Genomic DNA, 14,015 nt, shown 5'->3' with positions numbered 1-14,015 from the left:
GGATGGTCGATTGTATATGGTCTATGTTGGGGACTCTACCCCGAGTGTGATGTTTAATTTATGGCAGTATATTGAAGTTGTGGGATTTTTATTTTTTATAATTTGGAAATCTATGTATATATATATATATATTTATTTTATTTTTTTTGTGTGTGTACATATATATGTGTGTGTCTGTGTATATAATATAAAGGATGGCACAGCAGGTTGGAGGTTCTTGGTTTGATTCTGACATTCTGTGTTGGTTTCCACAGTCCTAATACGGGCAGGGGATCAATTTATATTCATCCACCCTTATACACTTTATATTCCCCAGATGTGTGAATGGCTGTATGTCTCTTTAGGTAGCAACTGATCCAGGGTCAACCTCAACTCTTGATCCCAGCATAGATAATAAAAGAATTAATGGATGAATATCTGATATATAGAAACCTGCTGAATAACAAACAAGAGAATTCATAACCATTAAATATCTAAATTGAACTCACGAAAATAATTCATATTTTATTTGAATTATGGACAAGATTAGGATTTAGATCCACATATTATATGTAAATGAACTGTCACACTTCTTATGACCTGGCAGCCTTTTTTTTTTTTTAAATCTCAGAATCGGGCATGCATCGCTTATAGTCTTTGTTTTGCCACTTCTTTTCTCTTGTGCTGTGCAGCAAGTTGGATGCTTTCATCTACGATGCTGCGGTGCTGAACTACATGGCGGGCAGAGACGAGGGCTGTAAGCTTGTCACCATCGGGAGCGGCAAGGTGTTTGCAACGACTGGCTACGGCATTGCCATCCAAAAAGACTCGGGCTGGAAACGAGCGGTGGACCTGGCGATCCTCATGCTCTTTGGAGATGGTAAAGCTTGCAGTGAACCTTGGTTTCAGTTCTATTTTTTTTGCTATTTTACAAAATGACCAAAATGAACTTTCAAACCTGTTCATTTTTTTTTCTGGTGATGAAGTTTGAGTGTGTCAGTACTTCAATTTTAGATCTACATATCAAATGTCACATTATTTCAAAAAAAAAAAATCCCAGCCCATGCCTGCTTTAAATTCCTCTGAATAAAACTTATCCTCAAATGATCGTCAAATTAACCTGTTTATCAGTTTTCATACTGGAATTTTCATTGCTTTTTTCTCCTCCAAAAAACATCACATTATAGGGATATGCAGTGTATGCTCCTCAACACACTCGCGTCTTATCAATATTGATTGATGATCGCTTTAAAATAGTTGGAATATCAGTACTCACTGTGCTAAGGCCTGCCTGTCATTTTCAATAACCGTCCTTCAAATCTCATTCAGCCCTCAGCCGTCTCATGTCAGTGTTAAAAACAGTCCTGATGTTTAGACACAAAAAGCTTTTGACTGTACCACCTTAGCAGCAAGCTTTTATTTTTCTGCAAAAATTAAATCAAACATGATATCAAACATAGTACAGTGGCAGTACAATTACAGTCATGAATCATATGGCAAAATAGACATGAGTCTTAATAAACATATTAATTGGATCAGTCTGTCTTTGAAACCATCTCCATTGATAGAAGGACTTCATGATCATGAAATAACGTAAAGCACAATTGGGAGAAAAATTACAGGCACTTTAATTATCATCCATTTTACTTTTGACTCTTATCAAAATAAGTTTCTGATGGGGAAATAGTTCATTCTGCATACTCTTAAAAGGTGAGTCATCCATATTGGTTGCCAGTTGCCGTGTTCTATATAATGCAGCATTTTGACCTGCTGCATTCCACGCACACGGCTGGGATAAACAGAAGCCCATCTCAGACAGAGGCTTCACCTTGAATCGGATGTCTCATGGCCAAATTGATTTAGACCTTGACATACACGGTTGGAATCCTCCGCGGTGATATACGCCAAGGCGCCGGCAGAAATGTACGTTTGCGAGACGTGCGCACATGTGACACGTCCCTTTGTGCTCGCTTGAGCTTTTGTTCTCAAAGATCAGCCGGCGCATCTGCATAATTTGCTCAACTGAGGAACGGCCGTATCATCGTGACCCCCCACGTACGTCAGATAAGACCTCTTATTACTTCATGTAGACCGCCTTGCTGTCAGCGTAACATGCATTTGTCCGGATTAAGAAATCACAATCATTGATATTTGCCCATGTCCGCCATGTCCTGTCGGAAACGAAACATGAACGTGTGGAAGCTTTTTCGGTAAAATTGGAGGAAAGGCGGAAGAGGAGAGGATAAAGTTTGTGAAGAGACTGGGAAAAAATGTCTTGAAATACACATGCATGACCATTTTTGAGGAAACCGTGGCAAAGCGGAAGCTGTGCAACGAGCTGGATGTGGAAACATTGTCTTACATTCAATACCTCACACATTAATGCCAAGTGTTTCTTTTATTTGCACAGGAAGGGTTGGTTACGGTGACATCCGGCCGTTTGAAATGTCCCCCACAAACCACAAACGGCTGTTTCTATATTCTCACCTACGCAACAACTCAGTCCAGTTATAAATGAATTCGATATATTTTCATTTTAACAAAAAAAAAAAAAAAATGGATACGACGAGGTTTTTTGGTCTTTTACTCAAGGACGTGGCACGAGCCGGTGTTTAAGTATCGGTTCCTTCCCTGGCTCCGAGTCCTTGTAATGTTTTTATTATATGAAGTTGTGTTACAGGAGAAAAATAAATAAATTGCCACGGCCTTCAGAATATTCACCTCTTGGAAAACAGCTAAAACCCATTCGCGGATTCTGTAAAGGGCTCTGTATGAACAGCTGATTTACCATTTGTTGATTCCCTTGCCGAGAGGTGTTTTGAGTAATGAACTTCTCCAAAAGAAGAGAGTCAAGGACCGGCGCTTTTACCTTTCACAGAGTAATAAATGCACAAAACACCTCGATTTATCACTGAGTTTCAATTAGGTTAATATGTCTTTGTGAAAAGTTCTTTACAGCTGTCTGGGATAAATTTGTGTACACCCATTTGGATAAGCAATGATGCACAGCAGTGTTATGCAAGCGCTGAGGAACTCAACACATAAACACATACAAAAACCAAACCAAGGCTGCAAATCAGACAAATCTCTCTGGATGTGTCCTCCCCTCTTGGCGACCCCCCCGGGGATGGGGAACAGAGATGGACACATGTAAGGGTGAAAAATCTTGTCACATGACCACGTGCACTTCCTCCCCGTGGATTGTCAATTCCCAGCAGGCAGCTGTTTTTCCTCCCACAACAAGGAAAGGCTAGCCTTGAATAAGCAATCCTTAATGAGGATGATCCTCTCGGGGGGGCGAGGGGGGGGGGACATCCTGTCAAAATAATGCGACATGACATTTGCTGCACATACTGGAGACCTGAGCTGTTTCTGGCATCAACAACCCATCCAAAAACCGATGCGTGGACTCCAAAGTATATGTTCAGACACCCGAGGGACAAACCTCTGAGGGCACAACTTGATTTCAATCAAGCATTTTGTATACACGTGTCTCCTCTTCTTACAGGTGAGATAGAGGAGCTGGAGGCCTTGTGGTTGACAGGTATCTGCCACAACGAGAAGAACGAGGTGATGAGCAGTCAACTGGACGTGGACAACATGGCGGGGGTTTTCTATATGCTCGGGGCTGCCATGGTCCTATCATTCATCACGTTCATCTGTGAACATTTGTTCTACTGGCAGCTCCGCTTCTGCTTCATGGGCGTGTGCTCCGGAAAGCCCGGGGTCACCTTCTCTATTAGCAGAGTGAGTATGCTCATGTTTTATTTTAGCCATAACCTTTGTCATCCTGACAGAAAGATCAGGAGCGGTTGTTTTAAAACCGCCAGCCGCAGTCGAGGTGTGTCACCCTCGGCGGGAAACAATGACTCAGCGGGCTTACCTGTGGCTCCCGCAGCTCAGCCGGACATTTTTTACAAGGAAACAAACATACTTTGTCATTAAACAGATATCTCAGAATCGATGACTTTCAACACATTTGGGAGGGAACATGAGATTGAAATCATAAATGGCTGGTTTGCCCGGTTTCCCTTGCTCTCATGTGACACTGGGTTGGTTGTTGTCTCTTGGTTTAGGAGCCCCGTGCCTTGGTAGAAAACGCAAAGGATGGAAACAGAAAAATATATATAATCAAAGTCTCAAACGAGCAGCCCAGTGAATATATTGAGGATTTTCAGAACTACTTTTTAACATCTCATTGATGTCTCATTTAAATGTAAAAGATTTGCTTTCATTGTATTGTTAATATGGTGGGAATATTAGCTACACGCTCAATCGTTCTGTGAATTGCAAGGATGAGAACATGTTGTAGTCACGCAACTTTCCAACCTTGCACGCTGGACTATTCGGTGTGAAGGCCCTTACAATGTGTAAAAGGAACTAGCAACATTTAAAACATTTGCCGTTGCTCCGATGACTGGATATTTCATGACTTGAAATACTGAAAGTATTAGTTGGACTTCTGCTGAAAACCTAAATCTTTTATAAAGACATGAAAACATTGAATTGGATGTTTCCATGATATAAATCAATGCAGATTTCTAGGCCAGATATTAGAAAGTTGTATTACAGGAGGAAACCGAAAATCATGCTGGCGTGTTCAGGAATAAAGCACATAAATAAGAAGAGGACAGGAAGCGTAAACCACTAACAAGGATGATGCTGAAAAGTAAAGCTAGAAGCGGGAGAGAACAGACATGGTACGGATCAGGTACTGCACCAGTACCCTTTCTTCGATTTCCTCGTGCAGCTGCTGTTGTAAATGCAGATATAAAGACGGGCGATCCCACCGGGGCAGCTGTCGCTCACGAGAATTTACCAGAAACAGAGTTAAAACGAATACAAGGACAGAATCTAAAAACACGAGAGGAGAGCCTGCCGACGATTCACAATCATTCGGCGGTGGGGAAAGTGACCGACAGAAACCGATTCTGACAAGATGACACCTTTGAGGGACACACACTTGCTCATGAGCAGCCTCTTGTCCACCTTTATTGGGAGGTGTCTTGGCTCTCCCTTCTCGGTTTGAATTTCCATCGCAAAGACTTCTTACCGAGGTTAGTTGAAAATGTCATGGTCCATTTACTTAAAAAAAGAAAAGACAACTTTTGATCACCGTTTAATCTGTTTAATCTTCTTGACATTGCCGTAAGAAAGGAAAACCGAAAAGAGCCTTGAACTAGTAATCAAGTGGCATGAATGTCAGCTGAATTTAAATGAGATTGATTATGGTTATTGATTTAGGGCTCAAGGCTCTGATCTGCTCATTCCCTTCCACCTCGCCTCTTTCAGTTTATAATGGACAGGCAGCTGTGAGGGTCCATGCGGTCCTCTGAGAAAACCCATTTATGAACCCGGGCCCTATTACTGTTTAATATTGTGTAAACAAGAGGGTGGCCGGCAAGAACACGGCAATGTATTAACTTCTCTCTGCCCCCGTCGCCGGCTGCATCCCTTCCTCCCTCCCTCTCTGCCCGTCATTCCTTTTATTTGTCTGGTTTTTGGTGCTCACTGTCATCCCAATTCCCCAATTGTTTTTACTGCTGACATGTTATTGTTACATCCTTCTTATTTTCAACTTGTACTCTTCCCAATCTTGCTCTTCCTCCTCTCTATGACCTTTCATGACCCTCTCTTTCTCTCTCTCTACTTCCCTATTCGTCTCCAATTGCCGCCGTCCAGGGCATCTACAGCTGCATCCATGGGGTACAAATTGAGGAAAACAAGTCAACCATAGACTCCCCCTCGGCCACTATGAAAAAGAATATGAACAACACCCACTCCAACATCTTGAGGTTGCTCCGCACTGCCAAAGACATGACGGCGGTTCCGGGAATCAACGGTTCTCCGCACGCCGCGCTGGAATACAGCCACAGTGGCCGCGAGTCGGCTATATACGACATCCAGGAGCATCGGAGGAGCCTGGTGGGCCATCCTGCGGACTGTAAGTCAGCACCACCCTACCTGCCGGAGGATAACATGTTCAGTGACTACATCAGTGAGGTGGAGAGGACTTTTGGGAACTTGCCCCTGAAGGATAACAACCTGTACCAGGACCATTACCGGCATCACCACCCGGCCTCAGCTCTGGGTATGTCCGGCCCCCCGCCCAATAGGCCACGTAGCTTAGGCAGTGCTAGCTCGTTGGAGGGGGGCATGTTCGATTGCGACAGTCTAGGGGGAGGGGTAGCACCCATCTTCACCACCCAGCCCCGGCCCTCTATGACTCACAGGAATACCAATAAGTTTGACCTGATCGCTGGCCACTCTCCTGCGGATTCCAACCAGGTTGGGTTCAAGGGAAGCAATGTATACGGAAGGTTTTCTTTCAAAGGAGGCGCATCCAGCACAGGGCTCATCGGGGGTCACGACAGGTACTGTGGTGGAGGTGGGGGAGGGGGCGGCTCGGGGGGTGATGACGGGAACATTCGCTCGGACGTGTCGGATATCTCGACGCACACAGTCACCTATGGCAACCTGGAGGGCAACAACAAGCGACGTAAACAGTACAGGGACAGCCTGAAAAAGAGGCCGGCCTCAGCCAAATGCAGACGGGAACAAGACGAGATAGAGCTGAGCGGCTTCAGGAGGAGACCCCATCACCACACTGTCCATCATCACTTCCCCCACGGACCCCTGGCACACCGCACGGTCTCACCTCCCCTGGAGCGGAAGCGAGCAGGAGGAGGAGGAGGAGGAGGAGGAGGAGGAGGGGGTAATTCTTCACCTTACTTGTTCAGCAAAGACAAAGAGAACCTGAGGGAATTCTATGCGGACCAGTTCCGTTCCAAGGAGGCCAAGGCCAAGTGGGAACAAGAGGGGGGAAGTGGAGGAAGCGGTGTGGGCGGTGGTAGTGGTGGTGGTATTTGTAAAAGCTTAGTTCCTGTGGAAGACTTCCTCAAAAGTAAAGGCAAGAAGCAAGAGTCGAAGGTCGGGCTCAGCCCAGTGTCGGCGGGACAGCAGGTCCACACCTGCTGGGAGAAAGGAGTCTCTGGGCTAGGAGGAGGAGGCATAGCAGGAGGTGACTGGGAGTGTCACTGTCACAGTGTGTGTCACCACAGCGGAGGCCTGGGGGGGGGGAGCACGTGTCCGACTTCCGTTGTTGGCGGCGGCGGCGGCGGCGGCAGTCGCCCCAGCTCTGCATCCTGCAAACGCTGCGACTCCTGTAAGATACAGCCGAGCAACCTGTACAACATCAGTGAGGATAACAACATGATGTTTGCCGAAGGGAAGAGCAGCGTAGGAAACGTTCAGACACAAACTCAGGCACAGCGCAGGAAGCTAGGGCCAGGCGGGAAAGTTTTACGCAGACAACACTCGTATGACACGTTTGTGGACCTACAGAGGGAGGGGACGAGCCGCATGGGAGGGGCCGGTGGCGGCGCTGGCGGGCAGTTTGGCCAGCCCCGAAGCGTGAGCTTGAAAGACAAAGACCGCTTCATGGAGGGCCCCAGCCCTTACGCTCACATGTTTGAAAGGTATGCTGGTGAGCGAGAGTCTTCCATGTTTGGAGGAGTAGGCGGGGATAGGGCGAAAGGAGGCTCCTCCTTCAGCCTGTTTCGTGGAGGGGAAGGTGGGTTGCATCGGCGGTCGGTGGGCGAGAGAGACCTGAGGGAGAGAGATAGAGCTATGATGGGAGGTGGGAGCTGTGGTGTTGGTGGCGGTGGTAGCAGAGGGGCCGGGACTTACTCCTTGTCTAAATCTCTCTACCCAGATAAGGTGAACCAGAACCCATTCATCCCAACCTTCGGCGATGACCAGTGTCTTTTACACGGTGCCAAACCGTACTACATCAAAAAGCCACAGACGCAGCAACAGCAGCAGCAGCAGCTACTCAACAACAGCCGAGGAGGGGACTTCCGAGGCTCCATGGGAGCGACTTCCTATTTGCCTGCGTCGGCCACAGCTGGGGTGATGTCCAATGTGGCCCCCAGGTTCCCTAAAGAGCTTTGTCTGGGTGGGGTGGGAGGACCCATTGGGAACCACCACGGGGCCAACAAGCTACTGCCCGGAGGCAGGGACACATTAGGTTTGGGGCCGGGGCAGAGACCCTTCAATGGTGCCAGCAATGGACACGTTTACGAAAAGCTCTCCAGTATTGAGTCAGATGTTTGAGGGCGCCGATAGACAGAAGAAAACAAGATGAAGTGGGTGAAGAAAAACACAAGAGTGGTGAAGAATATTTTTTTTTGGGAAGAACAAAAGGGGGAGGCTCACCTCTCCGCCACGAAGAGAATGCAAAAACAACATTTCGTGTGTTTTGTCCTCTCTCCGCCGAGCGGAGGGAGTCCGGCCCAAGCGCAGAGGCCACTGCTGGCTAAGCTGTGGTGAAGTCCGACGGAAGACCACTTTCGCGGGAGAAGAGAAGATTTTGGTGCTGCTCAGATGCTCAGAAATTGATAGACAGGGAGGGAGGGAGGGATAGGCGAGGAAGTCTAGATGCAAGGAAAAGTGTAATCGACATCTGCAGTCTCCGCTCTCTTCACACTCCTGGTCGTTCCCTCCCTCCTCCTGCAGTTCCTCAACACCAAAACATTTTGTTAAGCAACAGTAATACAATCATGAATGACAAAATCAACACTTCTGCTGAAGTTACAGGGTAAACTAATAATAATTGTACTGATAATGTAATTAATATTACTAAATATTACTCCAGTGTTCAAATGATGATTGATTTGGTTTGTTTTGGTTTTCTTTTTTTTTTTTTTTTTTTTTAATTCTATTTATTTGAATAGTTCATATTACATATTTGTATGATGTTAATTATTTCTTAGCTTACCAATATTACAGGAAACCGGTGGACCCGTCTTGAGTTCAGATATTTTGGGAATGGGTGGGTGGGTTGGGGTTCCTGCAATTTGGACTCTTCTTTGCTATCAATTCTTCCTCCACGTTGGTCATTTTTTTACTTTTCTATTTTAAGAGTGTTGTGAAGTGTATGTGAAAGGCATGTCTTGATAAGTACATGGTTTTGTACTTCAAACTTTGCAAAGGTCTTTTTTTTTTCCAGCCACAGAAGCAACATCATCATACTGATTTGCCGTTTCCTCTCACTTGGCAGTACCAAATGGGTCTCACATTATGAGCTGGATGTGCCTTAAAGGATTAATACTGATTTTCTATACACAGGAATTCTTATTTTAGTATACTTGCAAAAAAATGAATATATATAAATAGATATATATATGGATTTCAGTGCAAAGTCCACCTGAAAAAGTCTTGATTTGGACAGTTCATGGCAGTGGGGGGTGGGGGAGTTTGTGATGACAATAAACTTTTAGGTAATTAATCTCTAAAGATGTCAGATTTTCTATTAAAGGGTGAAACATCGCAAATTCAGCGGAAGCGGATGCATAGACACAGACACAGTTCTTCAAAAGAAAAAGTTAATATATAAAAGTGAAAAACAACATTTGTTAACTGTTAAAACCACAGTGCCATAATTTATAGACATTCCTGTTTCCCCCCCCCGGAGAACAACTACTTTATTTAAGGACGGAGCATCTATCAGACATTTTAGACAAAAAAAAAGGCGTATAAAAATTCATGTCGCGATTTAATTTCCTTGAAATCATTACACGAGAACGACAAGGCTTATTCTTCCTCTCTCCGCAAACCTGGTAATTAATTTTAGAGTAATAGATGACACACTTTATGTGTGAAGCACGTTTCATTGGACTCGACCCAACTGGCCGTGACTGTCGCTGTTCAGGACGGGGACATAATGGACTCTGGGAGTGAGGACTCCATTGCGGCGTTGAGCAGCCTGGCATCTTTATTATTTCATAATTATGTCTACAAGCCCAGGCTGCTGCACTACACTGGTCATTACATTTGAGTGAATGAAGCAGCACAAGTAGGCGTTGGATTTTACACTCCTCGCCGGAAGCATCACAACTAGTTTGATATTTCAGTTATTTTAGGTCTTGATTCCAATTTAAGTTCATCAGGTGACGCCTGACGCCCCTCTTTGAGCTATGTGATTTCTTTGTTTTTCCCCAAAAGACAAAGGCGTCAACGTTTGAAATAAGTTGTTTGTCGTACGAAAAGAATAGCAGGTTTTGTCCCTTTGAGTCATAAACTAGTTTCCTCCTACAATTTAGAATAAAAGCGCGTGTATTTGTAGAATAAACTTATTTGCGTTTTGGCCTGAAAGATTAAAAAAATCAATATCGGCATTTCCTCTAGTCTTAAAGTTTTTCACTGTTATTATTATTATTACTATTTTTTTCATTTTTGCAAACAAAAATATGCTAATACCCTCATTGAATAAGTGTCGTTTGACACTGTTGTCATCAGCACGATCAGCGGAGGAACGACCCTAACCTCGAAAAGCACCTGCTGGAGGATTTGGCTCCCTTTAGGACTGAGCAGGCGGTTGACCGACTGACGGTTTACCATTTATATACCCAGGTGTCAGCAATATGCACAAATAAGGATGATATTGCCACAAACTGACATTTCACTTCAATTCACGAATGGATATTATGAGGATCGTCGTAATTTATAACGCAAATGTATCTCAACCTTTTTTCCCCTCCAGAGGGCAATGATGTACTTGTTCTCAAGTTCTCGTCCTTGATATTTAAGGATAGCGAGGAGGTCAGGACACTGAAAATCGCAACTGAAAAATCTGGTGTAAATAGGATTGTGAAGGATGTGGGCTTGATTGATAGACCAAAAGCTGCTCAGCCACATTATATAAAGAGACACTATTAATTACTACGTAATAAGGCAACCATCCTCCATTTCAACACAGTCATTGTCACTTTAACTTGACTTTCAATTGTCTTTCTAAACCAAACTTTATATCTAAGCACAATCTGACTGAATGGGGCTGAAGTGAACTTCATGTGCATCCCAGTCAAAAATTTAGAGGACTTTAACTCTCGGTTGACAAGTCAGTATGTATGATACTAGGGGTCTCTGGTGTTTTTAAGAGATTGCATGTATACTCTTAGTTACTTTGATTTAATTCTCTTTTGAACTTTAACTTTGAGCCCAAAAAATTGGGTCTTCTTGAAAAATATTTGCAATTTTTATCAGTTTCAATGATACAGATCCATGTAGTATTGTAGGCGTGTATGTGTGTATGTGTGCGTGTGTGTGTGTGCGTGTGCGTGTGAGCGTGCTTGTTCGTGCAACAGAAGGCACCAACCTAACGGGCAAAAATTCAGTTTACATCCAAACACCTTGGCAAAATAAACGAGTTGTTATTGACACTCTTATTATTATTGATGTTATTCAAAGGTAATTTGTCTTGACAATTTCTATATCTTTGTTTAACGAAGTCTCGGGTGATGCGTTCACTGTCACCGCAGAAGCCTGTTTATTTCTACTACTTTTCCTATTAGCTCCCTTTGAATAGCTTTTTTTTTCCTCATTACTTCTGTTATTGTATGTGCCTGGATACACACGCTTGATTACCTCCGTGTGTGTGAGTGTGCTCACGTGGACGAGAGACAGAGTAGGTGTGAGAAATAACTGTTACATGTATTATAACTCTGTATGTAAATACTTACCTCGCACTCATGGACTTTTGATAAAAATAAAAATGAAAAAAAGCTGTATATGACAGAGTAGATCTATATGGGAGATATCTTCGATTTGTAGGATCCCCCCCCGTCTAAATTGTTTTATAACAAGTTCAGGACGCATCACGTGCAATCATTTGTTACCGAGGCAAAGGGGGGATATCTTTAGTTCATCCAGGTCTCTTTGATTTCTGGTCAGTTACAGACATTTTATTTATTCAAAAGAATAATCGTAACGCATCGTTATTGATTGGAAAGCACAATAAATTATTTGTTGCATTTGTAAAAGGAAGTCTTGTTCCTCTTTGTGTTTTGCCAGAAAAGATTGAATAACGCCATCCCGGAGCTGTACAGATTGTGAAAAATGTACATAATGACAGATATCTAGCTCGCCCTTGCGTTTCTTTCTTTTCTTTTCTTTTCTTTTCTTTTTTTGTATGGAGAGAACTTACATCATGTGAAGAGAGTATTTCCAATTTGACTGAATATTTAGTAATATTGAAATTGAGATTAAACACAGTCGATGTGAATATAAGTGCTGAGAAATATTATTCTTCTGTCTCTTTGGAATAAAAGTGTTGAGTATTAATAAAAAATGAGAAATCACGTGTATATACTTTTTATTGTTTTGATTGTTATTCACTGTTATTCCCAAGTTATTCATTTCAACTTAACAAGAGATTTTATTTTATTCATTCACACATTCATTCATTTATTACCTATACTGTCCACCGGTCGCCAGGCAATCACAGGACCACATATAGAGACATACAACCATTCACTCTGTCATTCACACGTTTTGCAGAGACAGCCAGTCACTCTCTGTCACACAGTATGTAGAGACACAATCATGCACGCTGTTATTCGCTTATAATATAGAAAAATAAAATCGTTAACTCCCTCCTTCAAACATCTCATAGGGGCATACAGCCATTCACTCTCATTCACATGTCACATGGAAACACAACCATTCATTCTCTCATCCACAAGTTGAATAGATGCAACTATTCATTCACTCATTCACATGTCAACCAGAGACACAACCAATGTTTCCTCTAATTTTTCATTTGTTTTTGCATACAGATAACCTCCCTGACTACACTGAGGACGACTGTGAGCAACATTTGATGTGCACGCTGTGGCCACACACCAGTATCACACTTGGGATCGTAGCTTCCATTTTGTCCAAACTCGCTTACTACTTACTACTAGCTGCATGTTTTGCAGAGCAGACCTTTCTCACCCGAAAAAGAAAACAATCTCACCCAGTTTCAGCGCTTGTTCTTCTATTTGCACGTACGCCGACAGCCATTCCAACTTAAAAGAACCGCATTTCTTTTTTACTTTGGTTTGGTGACTGGACGTATCACATTCACTGCCCGCTCATTTCGCCATGATAAGGGGTTAGCATGTTAGCATTAGCGTCACTTAACTCACACTGTTATTATTGTTATATAGCGTGCATGGGCAGAGCACGTGCGCAAGTACCGTCAATGCTGTGATTGGCTGTGCAGCTTAATTGCATTGTATGATTGGCCGGACACCTGTCACTCACAGCAAAACGATACAGAAAAACATGTTACATATCTCATTTATTTGCAGTGCGCTCACTGTGCTGGATAAGTTTTCTTGCACGCTGAGTGTGCGAGCACTGCTTATTTTCGCAGTTGCGCAGTTTAGAGGGAACATCGGACACAACTATTTATTCTCTCCTTCACCAGTTCAATGAAGTTGTATGAGACATACAAAAATTCATTCTCTCTCTCACTCATTCACACATAGTATAGAGAAAAACAACTATTCATTCTCATGCAAATGTCACACAGAGGCAAACACACATTCACTCTCTCATTACATTACATTACATTACATTATAGTCATTTGGCAGACGCTTTTATCCAAAGCGACTTACAAAAAGTGCAATTCAGTCACTTAAGAGCCAAAGTACCAGTAGTTGGAAGTCAGAAGTGACCACTCTGCCAAATAGCCATCTCAAAACCATATACATACGTGCATTCATTTTTTCCCTTTTACTCTCATTCACTCATCTGGGCAATTTAGGGTGTCCAATGAACCTCCTGCATGTTTTTAAGACAATCGGAGGAAGTCCTAGGACTCCACGCAGACACGGGGTAGGACATGCAAATGCCTTCTGGTAGAGTCGAACCGGGGACCTTCTTGCTGTGAGACAGAAATTATCCAATTTTCTATTTTACCTGAGCATGCCGAGACATACTTGCTGTGTGTGACCTTATCAAAAAGCCCATCGAATTATGGGCGTACCAGTGCTGCGCTTCATCTGTCCTCTCTTTCTGTCTTTTCGGGCCAAAACAGCTGCATGTGTTTAAAGAGGGGGTGCACGTTAAGAATTAGCAGAGCAGAGAGAGCAGCCATGAATACAGTTTTAAAAAATTAAATAATGAGACATGTTGAAAAAAAACGGGGAGTGAAGTGATGCAAACCGAACGGAGCTGGCGAGATCAAAAAGCTCCCCCCTTCGCT

General features: G+C 43.5%; 1 protein-coding gene across 2 annotated transcripts in view; it reads left to right on the top strand.

The window, feature by feature from the left end:
* The window catches only part of grin2bb (glutamate receptor, ionotropic, N-methyl D-aspartate 2B, genome duplicate b), a 95,853-nt gene extending 83,734 nt beyond the window's left edge, over nucleotides 1–12,119 (top strand). For both annotated transcript variants that reach the window (XM_086157006.1, XM_086157007.1), the window contains exons 14-16: nucleotides 672–859; nucleotides 3,488–3,726; nucleotides 5,662–12,119. In XM_086157006.1, the coding sequence (XP_086013132.1) occupies nucleotides 672–859; nucleotides 3,488–3,726; nucleotides 5,662–8,094 (2,860 nt within the window). In that variant the 3' untranslated portion in view covers nucleotides 8,095–12,119. The remainder of the gene's footprint in view (nucleotides 1–671; nucleotides 860–3,487; nucleotides 3,727–5,661) is intronic.
* Nucleotides 12,120–14,015: the final 1,896 nt, after the last annotated feature.

Source organism: Fistularia commersonii, chromosome 12 (assembly GCF_037954325.1).
Source record: "Fistularia commersonii isolate RoL2024-O1a breed Wild chromosome 12, RoL_Fcom_v1.0, whole genome shotgun sequence".
In the NCBI taxonomy this organism is placed as follows: domain Eukaryota; kingdom Metazoa; phylum Chordata; class Actinopteri; order Syngnathiformes; family Fistulariidae; genus Fistularia; species Fistularia commersonii.
This window is presented reverse-complemented; position numbering and strand designations above follow the sequence as displayed.